General features: G+C 44.2%; 1 protein-coding gene across 1 annotated transcript in view; it reads right to left on the bottom strand.

The window, feature by feature from the left end:
- LOC139328888 (protein kinase C-binding protein NELL1-like) overlaps positions 1-20795 on the bottom strand; it is a 233835-nt gene that overhangs the window by 63561 nt on the left and 149479 nt on the right. The window contains exon 13 of the mRNA XM_070958961.1: positions 8666-8791. Within this exon, the coding sequence (XP_070815062.1) occupies positions 8666-8791 (126 nt within the window). The remainder of the gene's footprint in view (positions 1-8665; positions 8792-20795) is intronic.

The following is a 20795-nucleotide window of genomic DNA, read 5'->3' as shown; positions in this document are numbered from 1 at the left end:
CTCCTGCAGCAGAGTCTCCACACAGCACGTTATCTTTTTATTCCCTTTTTTTGTTTGATGCCTATTTATAATTTCGGTCTTCTGGGTTTCTGTTGCTTTCCCTGATTATACTCAGACTGGAATGGCGATGTCAATTCACATTATGTTTTCCATGTCGCAGAGAAACTAAACTGTGTTGTTCGGTGTCTGTTGACATTTCGTTTCTCACATTTCATCTGTTCCTTTTCTTGCACATTGTCTCTGAAACATAACAAAAACACAGAGCCTGTGCGTATGAGTAAAACTAACACCTCATGATTCACTTTTCCTTTGCATAATAAATTTCTAAATCACGTCCTCATCTCTTAAGCTCCTATCGTCGTCTCATCCAATAATGTCAAGCAGAACACTTCAGTAATGTGAAATTTAATGACCAGTGACAAGTCCATAAAAAAGAATAGAGCGCGGCAGGATTTCTCTCCTTTTTTAAAAAACGCAAAGTCGTCATGCTCACTTTCTGCGTCAGCCTTGATGCTCACCTTGATGCGACGTGAGCTCAGCAGAGATCTGTCCTGTGTCACAGGGGGAAATGTATCGACTGCCTGTTGTAGCATTTAGCCTGGAGGACATCGATTTCCATAAAATTAGTTGGGAAAAGTTTCAGATTTTCCATCTGGAGTTCAGGAGGCCGTTTTCTTTTGACCCGCCGGTAAATGAATTCCACCTTACACAGCTGCCTTTCAATACTGCATGCATGTGTTCTCACAAAGACAGAGATCGTTTTATTAAGATTTCATTAAGACATAACTGGGCTTAAAGGGCTCCTTGCATAGGTCAGTGCAGAATTAGAAACCTTCACATATTCTGCTGACTTTTTAAGACATCTCAATTGTCTGTCTTTGTACGATGCAGATGCTTCTATTTCCGCTCATCTGTTAGTATAATTAATGCCACCTTTGAATTAAGGCACTGAGGTGACGCACATATGCATGAGCTATATTTCTATCCAAATGTTGTGTTTTGTTTTGTTTTCCCATAATCCTGAGCAGATTTACATTCCTTTAACCTAAACAAACCTTTACCTCCTGTATCAGTTTTCTTTTTTTTTTTTTTTTAAGGTATCCAGCAGATATCTGGAGTCTTGTTTCTGTAGTCCCTTCATTCTCTGCCACACAATATCTGGCTCTTTAGCACCTAAATGCTACGTTCACCAGCTGGTCGCTAACTTATGAGGCTGCTGTATGGTGCTGGAGAGGTGGCAGAAGATGAGTTTTTGGAGCTTTTTGCTGGAAACAGCTGTCTGCTGCATCTGAACACGCACATAAGAGTGGTGAGAGTGAACCAATAAGGATATTTCTCGCCTGCAGAGCCAAAAATGATAATCCTTTATACCTTCTTCAGCCATAGAGGTACAGTATACATGAGTTGTTCTGTAGTTTTCAAAGGCATTTGGCTTGGCAGCAACAAGTCGATGCTGTGATGATACTGCCCAAAATTAAACAAGAATGATAAGACCAGGTTCAACAGCACCATCTTCACAGTACCCACTCACCAAAACACACATATTCATAAGTAACGGGAGCTTATTTGCAAGAATTAGAGTTTCCTCCTCTAAAGTATGAACAAGCAGTGATAGTACAGACTTAACTAAACTACTTTCACTCCTTCTAACTAGGTCAATAAGCACATACAGCAAAAAAAAAACGGGGCAGGAAAGCAAGAGAAGAGACACCAGAAGAGAAATCTGCTGACAGAGCATGCGTGTTATGGTCACATGGTATTATTTACATGCAGCACTAAAGACCGGGCGCTTTAAAACACAAGTGCTTCTCATTATGCTGCAAATATGTTAATCATGAATTACAGCCGCTTCTTTAGTGGCATTAGCATTCAGCTTTGTTTACAGTGTCCTGACCACCCAGTTCACATCCTCTCTGCCTGCAGCTGCAGCGCAGGGCCTCCGAGATAAAGCAATTCATTTACTTCCCAGTGAAATATACAGCTCTCTGCAATAAAAATGCTTAGGCTGCAACTCACATTAATGAAAGCATGTTCCATTAATGTGCTCTGTCAGTAAACATCCATCCCATAGCCACAGCGCATTATTATTCCACACGTCTCCATGTGTATTCAGCCGGGGCAACGGGAAGCAAAAGCATCAAGGAAGAGATAAAGCTTAAAGCAGCGTAACGCGAGGACAGACATCACTCTGGATGGATGTACAGTCTGCCGACAAGCCAGAAGAAGTGTTCCTTGCATCAAACCTTTATGGGAAAGCTAAATATAAACACTAGCTTCTCAGAGCCAATTACACGTGCATGAAAGTGAGGACTAAGGAAAACTTATCTGACTCCGTCCCAAACTGTGTTTGATGGGCTTATTAAATCAGCTGGTGCCGAGCCAGCCTGACAGCATGACCTCCATTTTTGAAGAGTTAATGTACACAGGGAGGGTTGCCAAGGTTTCCCAGCTCGTCACACCTGAGCTCCACATTCATTACATGTATAATTGGAATTGGATTTGATCAGATTTTCATTAAACATATAATGTGTCTTGAGGGGGATGCAGCCTTTCCCAACGCTAGAATTTTGGAAAATATATGGAGCAACTGAGGCATGAAATTAATGGCAGCTTCTTTTGGTCAGCCACACAGGCGAACTGAGCGCATTGTCTATGAACAGCACCTTGATAAGAAGAAAAAAAAAAAAAAAGAAGTCAAGTATTGATCAGTAGAGTGCAGATGAGGCTCGAAGAGAAATATACATTAGAGGATCAAAGGCGGCAGCGTGTGATGCGGATGCGGTCTGAATAATAGATTGGTCGACCGAAAGCAAACACTTAAATCTGCTCACTTCAATCAATACAGTTAAAATATCACCACCGTGTGTCTACGTCAGCCAATTAAATGATTCACAGGTGGACGGACTAATGTTATCGATTAGAGCTTGATTGATTTTCAAATCGATATTGATATCTAAAAGTTAAAAAACAAATCCAATCATTAATTGGTCATTTTTCCTGAGGAAAAGGATATTCAGTTGAACAATTAACCATCAATTACGACAGATATAAATAAGGATGACAGTAAAGAAATGTGCGGTTTGCTGGACTTTGAGATGATTTCTGTTCTGCTGAAGTTGTTTCAAGTTGTTGTTTTCCTTAATCAGTGTCATTCCTACCAATCATCATTGACAGCTTGTTGGCAAACAGCTGCCTATTTGCACATCCAGCAGACATGGGGCGACAGCAGCATTCATTTTGGAGTCTTGTTTCTGGATTCAATGCCCTTGTAAGCCTGTTTTGGTCTCCACCAGCCGATGAGAAAAATACCTGCCTCTTTAGCAGTTTGATGCCACGTTTCCAGCTGGTCGCTAACTTTGCAGACTGCTGTGTGGTGTTGGAGAGGAAGCGCACGATGAGCTGCACCTGGGCACGCTCATAGAAGCGGTCACTATGAATCAATACCAACTGAGCTGAAAGATGCTCAGATGCTTGTTAAATCTCTACAAAGGTAGTGAGTCAAATGTTACATGGAGATGTCTCACAAACTAGTTAATTCATATTAAAAAAGAAAACACTCATATTTGTGCATCTGCCAACAGTCAGCATTGTTCAAATCGTAACAATGCTCACACTACAGTGTCCGCTGAGAGGAGAAGAAAACGGTATCTTGGCAGTAACTGAGCTCTTTAATCTATTGGAGAGTTTCAGTGTTTCCACCCAGCCGTAGTATGTGCAAAGTAACAGCTTCTGATAGATGAGGAATTCATTTTAAAATGGCTATGCTACACTTTATCTCAAATCCCTAGCTGAACCTGTGGTTGAAGTTTATTTACAGGACGGAGCTGAGCGGAAGGAAAGACCTTAAACCCCCAACTCCAGCAGATTAATCTGTAACTGTGAGCCATACCAGCACCTGTTTAAGATAAGTGCACGTGTCGGATAACCATTTCCACAATTACCTATGGCCGACAGCTATTATCCTCCAACACGTGAAGTCAGAGATCATAGTGATCTTCCACAGGGGAAATCACTGAGCTCTGCTTGCACTGCAGCATAAAGACATAAACACTGGTACGAAACTAAGCTCAGCACATTTATATCAAAAATCCACTTTTTTTTCTTGACAGTAAGTATTTAGTTTGTAATTGTTGTGATTCTTTATGTGTATTCACCCAACAGCCAGTAAAGATTTTCCATCCCTCAGAACTGTGGAAGGTCCTAACAAGCAAACATTGTCTGAAATACAGGAAGGTTTTGATCACACTGGGTGTGTTTTAGCATTATAGTACATTTTTATGATGGATTTGTGTGGGTTTGGAGCATTTTGTGCACACCATGCACGTGAAAGGTCACTCCAATCGGTGCTATTTGATCTTAAAATTGCAGAAAAACAACACACAAAACAAACAACCTGATTCTGGTGGTGCTGAACGTAGACAAAGGAGCACAGTGTGGCCTCAGAGTGAACACAATCAGAGCTGCACAGTGAAAAGCGTCACACTTCGCTCTTTAGATGCTGTGATTGCCTCTGAAGTGACGCAGTTTTGCTTAATTAGCACAAGAAACACTGGGTTTGTTTGCATGAGCACTGATAGCAGATTTGGCAAACACCTCAAGCACCCGAAAAGGAAAGTCAGTGGCCAGATTACCAACCAGGCAGAGCAGGAAAGTGCCCTCGAGCCCCCGAACAGCAGCGGAGCTGAAAGCTCCTGATTCACTGTATGAAAAGTGGTATTTGCAAACTGAAAATATGTTTGGGAATTCTCACCACCAAGCACAACATCAACTGACACGATAAGACTGTAATTTTATTTTCGTTTTGTGCTTGTATACTACATAATGTATCCTAAATTGATGTGAAAACTCCAATTACCACACAGCAAATCTGGGATCAGCTTGAATTCCAGCATACAAACTGCACACGTGGCATGACGCGAGGGAGGAGCAGTGGGCTAATGGAGGTCCAGCAGCTATTTCTTGCCCCAGGCGCCCTGTAGGTGGCTAATCCAGCCATGAATAAGACCAAAGGAAAAAGACATCATAGTCCCAACCACATGGTTTGATTGACAGCTGATCTCTGGAAAGTCTAGAGCTGAGCACAGACGACCAGCACCAAAGATAATACAAATAAAAACTGAAAAATGTACATATAATCACCTTCACATTAAATATTTTACTCAGCAGAAAAGTAAATTCATCCTGGGTGAGCAGTGAACTGATGTGGGCTGCATAAACATGGATGTGATGACAGCTCGGTGGCATTTCGAGAAGGCGAGGTATAGAAATTCACGCTTCCTGCCAACCCCATTCTTCCCTCCGTCCATCCCCTGTTTCCCCAGAGCTGTTTGCTTGCTTCCATGGAGGTGAACTGAAGTGGAACCACAATTACCGCAGCCTCCCATTGTTTACAGGGCGCTGTCTTGACAAAGGACAGGCTCCACCGCCAGCAGAGACGGAGAGAGATGAGGCCGAGAGCGTCCAGTGCAAAAGGTGACACATGACGTGTCATGTAAAAGCTGCAATAGGTGACATTTTATTCCTCTGAGAAGGGAGCTGCTCAGATTGTAATACTGAGGGTAAATTTGTAGACGTATGCTGGCTAAGTAAGCTTGTGGGTAGATAAAGTCCGCAGAGACAGTAGACTCGCACACACTGGCCTGAAGAGAAAAGGCAGGAAGAAACACATTAATGCCATCAGTGACTGTCATTAGACACATTTCTCCTGTAGCCCCTGTGTTGTTGTTTTTTTTCTCATTTCTGCTCTGTTCAGGTGACTTCCTTTCGGATGGCTGGGGACACGTACGTGATGTCACTGTGCAAACAATACAACCTGTGTTGTATGTACGTAAAACACAAAAAAGTGTTTGTTGGGCTTGGGATGTTTTTACAGACCAGTGGTATGTACAATCTTGAGGTACTTGAACATAACTTGCATGTTCAGGTGCCGTTTCATGCTTCTTTATACCGCTGCACTATGTCGCAGGGAAATACTGAGCGTTTGATTCCACTACATTTATCTGACAGCTGTAATTACTGGTTGCTTTGCAGATTAAGATTTTACATACAAAACATGTGATTAATGTATTAAGCGACAGATTGTCATTCACGCCTGCAGGATTCGAGCACATGTCGGGAAGGCTGCATCACACAATGCTAGTACAATTAAAAGCTACATGAAAATAAGCCTGTGATATTGTATTGTAGTAAATGTGCTCGTTTCCATCATAGAAGTAATGCACAGCTGCGATGAACGGCAGAATATGCAACTGAAACCTGAACAATATTGTTCCTTTCCATTGCCAAAGAAATCTGGCGGTCCAACGCTGTAAAGTCAAGTCAATTCTATTTACACAGCCCAACATCACAAATCACAATTTGGCTCAGGGGCTTCGCTATCTGTGCAGCATACGACACCCAGTATCCTTAGACCCTGGTGTAATAAATCCTCCAAAACAAATTTCTATCAACAAAATCCATCACCAGAGTAAATAATCAAAAACATTTGTTTTAATTTAGGCAGGTTATGCTGGGATAGGATCAGGCATGTATGCCTTCAGGCTCTGTTCAAGGTACCGTTTCTTACCCTTCCAGTATTTATCTGTCAGGAAACTCAATATCTGGCCACATATCAACATCCACAGTATGTTACACCATATATCATGAGGTGATATTGCACCTTCTGTTAGCATTAATGATATATACTCCACAACTGTGCACGCTAAAGCTAATTTCAGCCTCCGCTATTACTGTATAATCAGAGCAGCAACTGGACTTCATGAGTTAACTCTCCCCTCGTTAATTGCTTGATAGAGAAGGAGAAACCAGACGAACCAGAGAAACCAGAGACTGGTTTCCTCTGTGTCTGTGTGTGTCCTGCTTAATGCAGTGACATCATTACAAAAACCTTTCCAGATCCAGACACAATGACGAATAACAATACCGATTTCAGCACAACGCACCGACTGCAAAGCTAACGTGCAATCGCGTTAGCGTCGTGAAATATGAGCAGTCACCTCCCCGCACCGTGAACGCTAACTCTGTTTCACATTCACGCCGAGGATCTGAAATCCTCGAGAAGGAGCTGAGGAGAAGCAGGGAAAGGAGACAGAGAGGGAGGATTTATCTCTCCCAGCAGATGCAGAGAGTGCTCCTAGGGCTCCCAGTCAGCAGCCAGGACAGTTTACAAGCTGCAAAATAGATTGATTGTCTATGGATCCCTGTTCCTGCGTGGCTGCCAACTGTGAGCTAATTATAGTACACTTCTCCGGCGAAACACTGAGCAGCAACCAAGCACATCCTATTCACTCTCAAGAAAACATGTTGCTCGAAACCCCCTCAGAGGAAAAACATTGTAAACCAGCTCTGCCAGGTGTCACCGTACTGTATGTTGAGAAACAGCTTGATCCACTGAAATAAACTTAGACCGAGCAGCTGCATTGTGGCGTTCAAGAAAACACGTTGGTGAAACCGTTTCCATACTTTGCCCTGACTTTCAGCTGTGGGAAGGTCAGCGGCGTGGCGAGAGCAGGATATACTTTTAATCAGAATATTTACTGACACATTAAAGAACTGAATGACTGCAATCACCCGTTCCTCCTCTGATCACACGCTGATTCTTCCGACCTTTAAAAAAGACAAACGCTGGAGTATTCGCCAATCAGTTTGCATTCACTGCTCTGCACGCGTTAATTTCAGATAAGAAAAAATGTAGCATCGCAGTCACAGAGCCATGTGGCTGCCGGTAAGAAGCAGCCATTTTTGACACATTTAGCAGTCACTGCAGACTAGCATGAGTAAAAACTTCGACCAATAAGGTACAGGTAAAACGAGAGGAGAGGAGGAAGTGCACTGATCCAACTTCTTCACTCTCCTTATATGAACAGGTGGAAAGATTTATGTACAAATGTGAGATACTTTGCTTGAATATTGCCATAACTCTGTTTTAATGGTGAGTTTAATTCCCTCTTTGCACCATGATTTAAGAGTCTAGAGCCACGGTATCATTAATATTTTTCTTTTAAATCAATACATCCATACTGCTAAGGATCATGGGTAATTTCCGAGAATGCGGGCTTGATGAATTGTGAATTTGGGCAGCCCTACGCACCGTTAGCTATGGGAGTCTGCCAGTGCAGTGAAGTCTGGGCATTTGTACTCAGCCGATTCACAACGTTCACACTAAAGTGTGTGTTAGCATGGTAACATTTCCTAATTAGCAATAAACAGAAGCACAGCTGTATGCTTCTGTATTTGATCAAAAATCAAACCTCTGGAAGGACTGAGGACTTTAGAAATGATGACGATGCTGATCCTCTGAGGAACATGAATGTCTGCAACAAATTTTCCTTGAAGTCTACCCAGAGCTGCTGAAAAAAGTCAGGGATCTATGGAAATCATTTGGATTCATGCTGTGGTGACCATAAATATCTGTACCAAATGTCAGTGCCAACCCAGGTGATATTTATGTAGATGTCTCAATCTGACTCATCCCTGGAGTCCTGCCAATATGGCAAAAATTGCCTCCAGAAGAACATGTGAATGCTTTTACAGATCAAGAGAAAACAGTCCAACGAGCTACACAAGCATCACACATATCTAACTGGATGCATGGTGATATACTGTATATGCGCAGTATATGCAATAATAATGAGTCAGTAATGTGTTTGCATGCATGCATTCATACCGGTGCAGGAGTATTCGTCCACTCTGATGAAGCCTGGCAGACAGTCACAGCGATGGCTGCCGGGCAGGTTGACACACACCGTGTTGGACTGGCAGTAATGCATCTGGGTCATACACTCATCAATATCTGAAGACAAACAGAGCAGATGCAGCAGGTTGATAACTCAGCAAACAGTTCTCTCCAGACACACACACAGTGATACCTCGGGCAGCTGATGAAGAAAGTGGATGAAGCTCATTGAACTGCATCAGCGCCGTTGCATTAATCTCAATTCACCTTGTTGCTTACAGTTACTAATTAGATTGCTGCCCATCCAACATCCAGAGGACAAGTGAGAGCGAAAAGGAGAAAAGGGAGAGTGAGAGGAAACAAAGGGGGGAGGAAAGATTCATATGCAGAATCTCTCTCTTCCTAATGTAGCTTGAAAGACATTGTATGAGCATTAAAACACAGAGCTCAGAGAGGCATTAGCTGAGCTGGTTGACTGCTGATGAAATGGGATCGGAAACACACAAGGGAGGTGTTATGCAGAAGGGCCTAAATGTGTGTGTGTGTGTGTGTGTGTGTGTGTGTGTGTGTGTGTGTGTGTGTGTGTGTGTGTGTGTGTGTACATGGGATTTATGTGGATGTGAGCAGCAGAAAACCAGTTTCCTGAGGCTAACAGGCCTTTCCACCTCTTCAGGGAGTCTTGTACGCTACCCTTAAGGGAAGGAGAGAGTGAGGAGGGCATTTCCATATCCTCTCCTTGGATAAATACATTCCAGCTTTGAGGTTTTCAGCTCACACTTTCCCCTTACAACAGAATGAATTTGTATGAAGTATGTAATTGACTTACATGCAACACCCAGAGGTTTTTTCTCTGCAAATTTCATCCTTGGAGAGTGTACAGTAGGAGCGTTGAATTGCACAATCAAAGAGAGACGGATCGTGAATTCAGGCGTACAAAGCCTTGCCGGCCTTCAGCATAAAAAGCATTGATCTGCTACATCAAAAACACTGAACTTATTTGAGGACTTTGAGGCTGCGAAACAGTGCCTCAGTCCAATTTTCATCTTGTCCTGAAGCGCTACTCCACCCTGAAAGCTGCTCATTTGATTAGCCTTCATTGGCGATAGACACCAAAGCGTTCTTCGAGCCTGATGATGGCCGGTCTGTGATGTCGCCGACACACGGCCTCAATAATTGAAGCTGGAGAGCTCGCCGCTTTTGTCAGCTTTCATTTAAAGTGGGAAAAGCATCTACTGTCAAATCTGACGCATGATGAGGCTTTCTGATCTCTGTTGTTCCAAGGTCCTGCTTCCCCTGTGTGTGTGTGTGTGTGTGTGTGTGTGTGTGTGTGTGTGTGTGTGCACGTGCATGCATGCATGCATGTGTGTGTGTGTGTGTGTGTGTGTGTGTGTGCCCTCTGCAGCCTCCTCTGGGAGTGTCATAGCAGGTGAGGTCTGCTGACAGAACTGGAACTGTCATTTCACACAGGGGGGAATTCATTTTTCTGGATTTGCCAGTGTGTGTGTGTGTGTGTGTGTGTGTGTGTGTGTGTCTCACTCTCTCTCTCTGTCTCCCCCTCCCTCCTGCCTCCCCCTCCTCCTCTTCTCTCCCCCCTCTGAGCTCACTTTCTTCATCTCTCTGCTGCTTTATTCATGCTGTGATGTAGGTCAGGGCTGGAGAGGGGAACGGCTAAAAATAAGGCAGGATAGGACTCTGTGTGCATGAGCATGCATGCAGTGTATGTGTGTGCGTGTGCATGTGCACCTGTGTGTGCACGTGTGTTTGCGCCAGCACATCCCTTTGTGTGTGTATTTTTGGGGGACAGAGAGAGAGAGAGAGAGAGAGAGAGAAAGAGAGAGAGAGAGAGTGAGTCTGGTGTTGAGTGTTTGGATGCTGTGAGGCAGAAAGAGACATATTCTTGTGTGTGTGTGTGTGTGTGTGTGTGTGTGTGTGTGTGCAGTATCTACATCACCTCTTACTGTACAGAGGTTAATGGAAACAGCTTTATATCCAGCGTCAATATTGGCTCCTGCTGCCGAAAACTCCTTTATATTCTTCACTTTAATCAACCCAGATTTTGTGTGTGTGTGTGTGTGTGTGTGTGTGTGTGTGTGTGTGTGTGTGTGTGTGTGTGTGTGTGTGTGTGTGTGTGCACGTGTGTGTGTCCACAAATGTGGTCCTCAGCGACTGCTGATCAGTCTCTTTACGCAGCTCATTTTCGGGTCTGTTTGAAGCCTTCCAGATGAAGCTGCTGCCTCAGAATGAGCGAGTGATGGAGACCAGGTTTCAGCGTGTGTCACTCAGCGGGATGTTTTCAAAAACTCATGCGTGCTGTTTCATGAAATTTTGTTGGAGGCTGAACGACTGATTTGATTTCGGTGGCAACTCAGATCTGAATTATTCATCATTAAACACGCATAACAGCTTAGATGAAGAAGACAAGAAACGTTTGTACAGAAAGTCCCACTCCCAAACACTTCATACTTATTATACTACTATCACTCGACTAAACATAGATGTCAATATGTTATTTTAGATGCAATCTAAATGAGGTGGTTGGATACAAGAAATAACATCGTCCTGTAGTTCTTTCCTTATGTGAACTCTTGTATTATTATACATTCTGTCACGGATTCTTTCGTAATTGACCTTTTTTTTGGAGGAAAAACATGTCAGACACAATTATCATTTCAAGCAGAGCATTTTGGTCTGTCAGCAGGGGATCTTTAAGAGATCAAAGATAAACTAATGGTGTAATATGGAGCCAATCAACACATCTCCATCCAAAATGACACAGAGCTGATGAACTGCTCACGGTCTGAGGCGCGGCATGAGGATACGCAGTGGTACGCCTGCATGTGCGGCTAATGGGAAGCAACCAGTTTCCCAGTAGTGCATCATAGCAGTATATAACTGCAACATCCCATAACTTCAGCCGCCATTAATCTAAGAGCACAAAAAATGTACGCGAGTCAGGAGAAAAGTGACTCCTGACTTGAGCTGCTTCCATCCAAATCTCATCATCGCCCCTGATATGAATCTCCATCTCAGCAGACGTCTCCGTCACACACACAGCAATCAGCATTCTCCTCTTCTTTGACCTCGCTCTCTCCCCACTGTCTATCTCCATTTTCACATACACAAACTTAATCTCATCCAGCAATTACACACCAAGATAACTGAAGCCCTGCACATAGCAATGCTTTCAGCTAACAGGCGTCTGCACGCACGCACGCACGCACGCACGCACGCACGCACGCACGCACGCACGCACGCACGCACGCACGCACGCACGCACGCACGCACGCACGGGCTGTGCCGAGGGAAGGATGGAAAATTTCATTTATTTTCTCTAATGTATTAGCAGCTAATCAGCTTTTTTCATTTGACTTCACTGGAAAATAATAAACTGAAAAGCAGAAGAAAACATTCCAACAATGTGCATTTTTACACACATCATTATGTCTGTATGCAAGTCTCAATCACTGCACAGTGAAATGAAATCAAAACACATGAACAACAATTTGATTTAATGATGCACAAGTTAACATGTTGTCTCTGTGTTGGGCAGCTCCTGGCTTACAAGAGACAAACAGAGACAGAAACCAGAATGCAGTCACGTTCCTGAGCCCATGAAGTGATATCCTTCATACGGCCGTGTGGCTTCAGTCGCCGCCGGTTCGGAAACCTCGGTTTCTTTTTTCTGGGACACGTCTTTCTTCTTCTGTGTGTCCCGTGACTGACAGCTGCAGAGTGTAAAGTAATGCCGTCCTGCTATGAAAACTCTCACTCAGCGCAGTGAAGTGAGGATAAAAGAAAAAGTTTCTTCTCATCCAGCGATGGACTTTCATCCCTGTGTGGATGATGTTTTTATACTGCATTCAAATGAACGCCAGGAAAATGGCTTCCTCTGAAGGAGGAAATTAATCTCAGCCTGCAATTACACACCATGATAATTGAGACTCGTACACAGTGTTACTTTCCACAGCTTTGACTTGTGAGGGAGGAAAGTGAGCCTGGGTATCTCACACTTTGCTCCATTATTCCCGCAGCAGCAGGAACTCAGACTGCCGGTGCAAACTTGAAAAGAACTGTGGTATTATCCTTTAATATGGACTGAGCCAAGAAGAGAGCCAAATGATTTTCATGACGGGGTTTCATCACCGCAATGAGGGCGCAGCGAGGCCTCAGATGGCTGAACTCAGTGACTAAACTCTCTTATCTTTCTGTGCTGCAAACAAATCAAACACAAAAAACAACAATCAACATGCAGCGCAGGACTACACCTCTCTCTGAGGCTGCGTGCCCCCTCATGGAGCCAGAGGAGAAAAAGAACTACTGATGCATTTAATTAGAGAGCCTTTAGAGAGCAGCAGCTCTTATCGGCATCCTCGTCCTTCTGGAAGACGCGTACAGAGCAGGAAGTGCTCTGCTCGAGCAGATTAGAGCCCGCTCATGAACATGCTGTTTGCATTGTCTGCCGGGGAACGGCTCGTGGGTAGGAGAACTGAACGATGGCGTGCTTCGCTATCAGGAGAAAGAAACAGGGCGAGCGAGGTGGTTTAATCTACCTGTCGCTCTGCAGCTCCAACAAGGAGCTGCCATTCACTGAGCTGCACACTGACAGACTTTCAGACAGACACTCTGAAGCCTGAAAACTGTGACAGAGTCCTTCTGTCAGACGGAGCAGAGCAGTTTACCCAGATGACAGGCGCTTTGAGTGTGTGCGCGCTGGATGTTCACACAGGTATATTTGCTGCAAAGCTCAGAAAAGTACACCTGGGTGCCCACTAACTGAAATAAATCCATATATCAGGCAGAAGGAGGCGGTGCAGCGTGTGCCTCTGCTCACAGTTTAAGGGATTACCGCACAGCTGAGGTCTTATTGTTGCAAGTGAAATCCTAAAAGCAAACTGAATTTGCGTCATCGGAGCGGAGAGATGTATATCACAGAAGAAAGGCACGATCTGCCGCCGCAGCCTCCCGTGCTTTATAATGAACTATCATCAGCTTAGAGAATGGGTCTGCAAAGCGACCAAACACAACTCATCCAGACAAAGAAGGAAAGCGACGAACAACACAAAGTTTTCTCACTTCCTCCGTCAAAAAGGAAATTTTCATTTTCATTTCATGCTTATGCACATGACGGCGCATCACGCACCAGATCAGCTACTTTGAGGGCGGTGTAATGCTGTGGCAATCGCCTAGCTCCAATATTAGGGCTACAACAGGCCCGTCCTGCCTCTCAGAGTCTACATTATGGTGAGCTGCAGCAGCGGCAGTGGGCTGGCTGTGGTGTTTGGGGTCAATGGGAATAACAGACTTTTTAACAATCTGACTGGACTTGATCGTACAAACTTGCACTCGCTCTCTCAGTAAAAGTCTGTCTTCTACGCCCACTGCTTTTTCTGATAATCCATCAATAATACAAGGGGGTTATTAAGCGTAGAAATTGAACATCTTATGTTTTCTGGCTGCACTGAACAGCGCTGTCATGTCTGGTGATATTTTGTTCAGTCTGACATATCTGAGATCTTAGATTCTGAATATCTTTACAGACTTTACACTGACCTCGGACTGAAAATCACTCAGTGAGCAGCTACCCTTCTTACACTTTTTGTTGCAGTAAATGATGAAGCTCAAGTAGGCTTTGATACAAGAGATCACTTAACTGGTAAAAGTATCTGTGTGTGTGTGTTTGGTACCAACTGTGGCAGTTTAGATTTAAACACATGAAGCTAAAGCCCATCGGCTCATCCTGTGCAGCTGTTTTTCAAGGTTTCATCCAGACTCACATCAATTTCTTCCACCTTTTCTCTGAAAGCACCGAGCCTGTGTGTCTACAAACACGGAGGTGATTGGTGCAAAGCAGTAGTGAGTCCAGACAGTTGAGATATAGGAAAGTGAGGAATAAGGAAGAAAGAATTTCCAGCTGTGTGTGTCCCTGGCCAGACAGCTGCCGACAGCTGCAGGGGCTGTGGGGGCTTTAAAGGGGCTTTTCATTGTGGGAATCAGTATGCATTCAGCCGTATATTTAAACAGGTCAGTCAACTTTGGAGCAAAAGGAAGAGATCAATATTATCCGTATTCACTATCCTAGAAACATGAGCATAGTTTTCCTGGAGCGTGTTAGCACACACACACACACACACACACACACACACACACACACACACGGAGGCTCTTACACACATACAAGCTGATCAGAGGCACAGACTGGGATGCACATATGGGTGGTCCCCCAGCCGGTGCGTGGCTGCGTGCACACAGACGCACAAAGCTGTTCCAGTGGCACGCTGATAATCAGGAAGTGCCGCAGATGCTGTTATGTATGGAGATGTGCTAAGAGGCTGGGAGGTAAACAGAGATGCTGACAGAGGAAAACAGTGCCAAAAGCTGCCAGCAGGAGGGCTGAGCACAATTTCTTTGTTTTCAGAACACAAGTGGCATTTTGGACCAATACTATGATCAGAAAAAAACATGTTTGATTAGCTTGAAGAAATCAATGTCTCCCAGCTTAGCTTAGATACAGAACAGGCTGCTTCCATGAATCCTGCCTGAACCTTCAACCCAAACCCGACAGCTCACAAACACTTCAGTCAGTCGGATTAGCCGACTGTACACTGATCATTCGCATCCTAAATCAGTCAGGGCCATGAAGCAGCCAAAAAGCGTATTAAATCAAAACTGCCTGACCAGTTTGTGTTGATGTGAGACTTTAAGATGACAAACAAAAAAGTTGCTCTCTGAAAAAGACAACAAGCAGATGAATCTTTAAAGACGACAGAACCTGGAGAAAAACTTTCATCCGACACACAACAACAGTCTCTGACCTGTTCGCGTCTGCCTGGTGTGTCTGTGTGCACTTTGTGTGCACTCTGTGTGCAGTTTGTGTGTTTGTTTACATCGGTCAGCCCTTGTTTCCACCGGATCTGTTGTTTTGTTTTGTTCTTTCCCGAGGCATAGCGAGCGTGCATTACTATTCTATGAGCTGTACCAGTCCCATAAACACACACACACGCACACAAACACACACACACACACACACCCTTAATTGTCTCTGTGCCCAGGACTGAGTAGGGCAGCAGCAGCAGCAGCAGATGGTTGAATTTAGCTCTCATTGTGTTAAGTTGCTGCAACACACATACACCCACACCTATCCACCCACGCATACCCATACCTGCACACACGCACACGCAAATTTGTCAGGAAGGTCATTTAGATATTACTTATGCAAGTCCAGATGAGAACTTGTTTCAGATTATTGGCCAGATTCAACCATTAGTGAACAGTTGCTAGGTAACGTGGATGCCTCGCGGCTAACGACCTGCATGATCTAATTGACATCCCATCAGTCAGCATTCACCTTGTAGCTGAGAGGAAAAGGAAAGCAAGGAGGAAGGCGAGGAGGTGCGGAGCTGTTATTATCCCGACTGTGGTAAATGTAAACGCCTTTCCATGGTTGTAGCACACTGCACGTCACGGACAGACAGAGGGAGACAAAGGGAGACAGACATTCAAACAGGGACAGAAACACAAATACAAGAGAAATCTGAGGGTAAACAGAGACGGGGAACAAAAACTGAGGCGGAAAAAGATTCAGAGGCAGAAACGGAAAGAAATCGAGCAACGAGGAGACATCAAAGACACATTTCACTTGCTGTTACTTCATCGATGACAGACAGTAATCATCTGATATTAGAATATAATGACGACGCCGTGGCGGAGCGCTTAATTAGCTTTATTGTTGTTCCCATCCAGAGGCAGCTGCTACCTGGAGAGGATGCTGACAAAACGCTCGTGTTTGTGAGTGCATGCGTACGAGCGGATGTCACATTACGTTTTATTCTGCTATTTTTTCTAATTTTGGGTTCACTTTTAATTTGGAGGTGGCGGCGGGTGTTCGCAGATGATGCTACACACAAGTCAGTGTGAGTTTATGTCAGAGGTGCGAGTCAGGAGAAGAAGGATTCAAGTTTTTAAAATGAAAAGTTAACTGATTGTTAGTGTATCAGATCCTGAGAGTAACTGCAGTGATGAGCTGAGAGTGGAGACATTTCAGCCATTTTTCATATCAGGACATTGATGCAAATGCTCTGATTCGAACTGTTGAGTTTTAAGGACCAGTGTTTAAGATTTAGTGTCATTAATTAACAACGGAACAAGTTACGGCGGCTGATGCAAAAGCCCAAAACATTTCTGTTAGAAGAAACGTGCTGCAGTTTCAGAAATGATGCCAATTCGAACACACGCGGACATCCAACACAAATACACCAACAGGAATGTACTGCAAATACAAAAACATGCTGCAGAAAGCCAAAACTACTACATGCATTTCCAGACACCACAATGGAAGTGCTCCGGGCCTGTCTTTGATGCGGGAAGAAAAGCGGAGTAAAGAGGTGACGAGACATCAAAAGTTAGGTATACTTTTCTCCATTTGGCCTTCGTCTTCTTCAGTTTCATAACAAAGCAACAGCAAGCAGCCTCTTTCCTCCACCTCTCTGCCAGCATCAAAAACAAACACTCTCTCGTCTGGTCTCTCCAGCAGTTCCACTAATGCTGGGATCAGACTCCATGAATCCGGCCTGACTTTGAAATGATTTTGTCACGGCCGACGCGTTACCAGTGTTGTGGCCGACAATCGGTGTGTGTACCTGTGCAGCGTCACATGCTAAAGGTGACATGCTAGAAAAGACTAGCATGTCAGAGTTTTTTGCCTTGTCTCATCTAGTGTGACATCTCTAAGCATTTGCGTGAAATAAAACGTGCTGTGATTGGTCGGGGACATGTAGTCCTGTCAGTTTCCTGACCAAGACGCAGAGAGACTTTACGGCGCTGTGATCTTTAGATCTGACTCGGTGAGCATAACCAAAGACAAAATATCATGCAGTCTGATCCCGGCGTTAGCGCTCCCCGTAGAGGCCTGGACCGCTCTGTTGTGTCTGGAAATGCAGTTTTTTTCTGTTGCAAGTCTGCATTTGCAGCACGGCTGCTTTTTGGCTTCTGCAGCACATTTCCGTTGCTTTTGCTCTGGATTCTTGTCTTCTTGAATTGGCATTCGTCCTCATCGGCCACCTTGTCAAATGACCTCCTGAAACGTTAAAGGGGCCTCGTAGTGTTGAACTAACTCACATGACACTGTCACATGACTCTGCCGTTCCCATCAGCTCTGTGGATGGATCATTTTAGCATCTTGCTTCCAATGGCAACAGGCAGCTATTTCCAGCTAAAAACCCCTCTGCTACTGTACAAGTCCTGCACCAAACCACAGACAGACAAAGAGCGAGTGGACATATCAGAGCATTTATCTGCTCAAGAGCCAGACATTTTTCTCAGCAGTTGGTGCAGACCGATCTATAAAGAGAGTGAATATTGGAAAAATGGCCAAAAACACAACTCCACATGAATTCTAATGTCGCTACATAGTGTGTCATCTTTGTGTTCACAGCTTGTAGCACCACCCCGAGTGGCCAAAAAACAAAAAACGAATAAATCTGCAGGTTTAACCTTTAAGGTGGTCTGCTGACATGTTTCTGTCCCTGCTGTTTGGAGGCTTTTTTCTTTTTCTTGATTGTGTGACAGTCTGAGATTTGCAGCTCAGGTCCATGAGACACCAGCAAAGCTGCTACAACACGAGACCCATGATAAGAACGTTTGAAAGTTTTCAAGTATTAAAATTTAACTAACCGAATGAACTTCTAGCTTTGTTCTTTTCATTTGTCATTTTATTATTTGAAGAATGAGTTCATCAGGATCAATTCAATATGATCATTGATGGGTTAAACAGGCAAAAAGCCCGTCATGATGAAATGTTAATTATATTCTATATTACAAAGTATTTTCACGTATCAGCATTTCTTTATTCTAACATACTGTTTTGCATATTTATGCGAGCGTTCTGAATAAACTTTGAATATTAATTCTAATTTATTGGTATCATCCACTTGCTTCTCACTTCAGGTCAACAATCCCATTATGTTTCGGTTTTGAGTGAAACTAAAAATACATTTTGTTAATTAAGACTTCAGGGTCTTTTTTTCCTCAGGATTTTTCACAGACTCCTACATTTTTAATTGAGTTTGTAAATGTTTTTACATGCCCCGCTGCTGCTGTGCCCCATTTTCCTGAAAGGTAGATGTGTCAGCATGGGGCCCAGCGGGAGAAACAGCCAAGTGACAGTCGAGTGTCTGAGAAGAAGGCTGGAAGAAGCGACACACACACACACACACACACACACACACACACACACACACACACACACACACACACACACACACACACACACACACACACACACACATGCACACAAACACAGAGTTATTTGTCCCCGTGCCCGGGACTGCTGGGAGGGCAGCGGCAGCAGATGGTCGGCAATAGCTCTCATTGTCTCAGGATGCTGCAACAGGGAGCAAGGCGTGCCCTGCTCGGCCCTGGCCCGGAGACGCCATCGCTATGTCCTGCGTCAGTGTCACAGTCAACCTCTTCGCCATAATTAAGGCCAGCCCCTCTGGTTCCACCTGACAGCAGAGAGCAGCTGGAGGACAGAGGAAGAGGAGGAAAGGTCGAATCCTCCAGACGAAGGGCAGCTGAGCGGCTCTCATGTTCCAACACGTGCACTGACACACACGTACATGTCCTCTGGTCACATGACCGGGGGGGAAACTGGACTACGTTCAGTGCCTTAACCCTCAGCTCTGACCCAAAACCTAAATCCTTCACACTCTAATGGCTGCTAGGCCACTTGAATTCAGTTCAACAAGTGATGAAAACATGAATGGAAAAACCTTTTTGCTTAATGCTGCACAATATTTTGAAATGTCCCTATGAGGCAGAAATGTCTTCTAGTTATATACTTAAAAAAACTCACTAATACTTACTGTTTAACGGTCTATGTTTAATTATGTCACTGGCTCACGACTGTGTCTCTTCAGCTAATGTTTGTGTCTCGTTATGTATTGATCGGTTTATTCTATCCTCATGCGTTTTGCTGGATTTACCAGTTTGTTGCTCTCTTTGTACTCGTCTTGTACAATCAAACACTTCCCTGTAAAATGGTAAAAAGCCATAAAAATGCTGTTGAAACAGTGGTTACACAGTAGGTAACCAATCAAATGCAGCTTGCTGAAGTCTTTTCACTTTGAGTACATTTGCAGTTATGTTGTTTATTGATGACTGTCTGTCCCTGTAAACGTGAAATATAAAAGTAAATATCTATATTTGCATATATTAGAGCATAAAATGTTCAGAATTTCTGTGTAAAAACTGCTGAATGTCATGAATTGATTATCTCGATTGTTTTTCAGGGTCAGTGTGGTAGATAGTGGAAAAAAGATGGGTGCAAAACAGCCAGTGGTATTTTTCGACCTTCATCCCAACTTAATCCAAAATCTAATCTTAATCCTAATCCCTAACTATCCCTTTTGGAAAAGCGATGACCAACCAAAATGAGCTGCTTTGGGGGATTTTGCTCCTCATTCACTCCTCAAATGCGTCTCCCACACAGAGTTTGTCGATCCCTCAGCTTCGGCAAAATGCTGAGTTGGGTTTGAAAATCTAAAGTCCAACTCTGGGGACTCGTGCGGAGGCAGAAACCGGATCGAAAGCAGCAACTGTAACGGCGATGTGGACGGTCCGACAAACGAGAGCAGCTGCTGACAACTGCATCAAGCGCATTCTCACTCCTGCTTCTCTACATTGCAGGGTTTCTGTCGAGACAAGACATTGACAACTAAGTTTGGTAAAACATGAGCCATGCAGGAGGCGCCACATCTGCTTCTGACAACATCCACGCTTGTCATCTGCTCTGCCAGCTGCAAGACGGCCCGCTTCCAAAACTACAGAGCGAAGGATGCATCGTAATCAGTCCCGGGAAGCCGGCGCATCTGAATCCGCTGGTGACCCACGTATATGAACAACATGTTGCTTAACAGATGCAGACAGTCACATCAAAGTGCTCTGTCCATCATAACTGCTCATTATTTTAGACACAGCGTGTTTTTTCCAGATTAAAGCCTCGTGATTTCACAGCTTCCCCCCGTCGCATCTCACACATGCTGCACGGTGGAGAGCATTACCACACGACAGCACTTTATTTCACTTTCTATAGATTTTACGATGATATCTCCTTTTCCTGGGAATG

This window comes from Chaetodon trifascialis, chromosome 1 (genome assembly GCF_039877785.1).
Source record: "Chaetodon trifascialis isolate fChaTrf1 chromosome 1, fChaTrf1.hap1, whole genome shotgun sequence".
Classification (NCBI taxonomy): domain Eukaryota; kingdom Metazoa; phylum Chordata; class Actinopteri; order Chaetodontiformes; family Chaetodontidae; genus Chaetodon; species Chaetodon trifascialis.
This window is presented reverse-complemented; position numbering and strand designations above follow the sequence as displayed.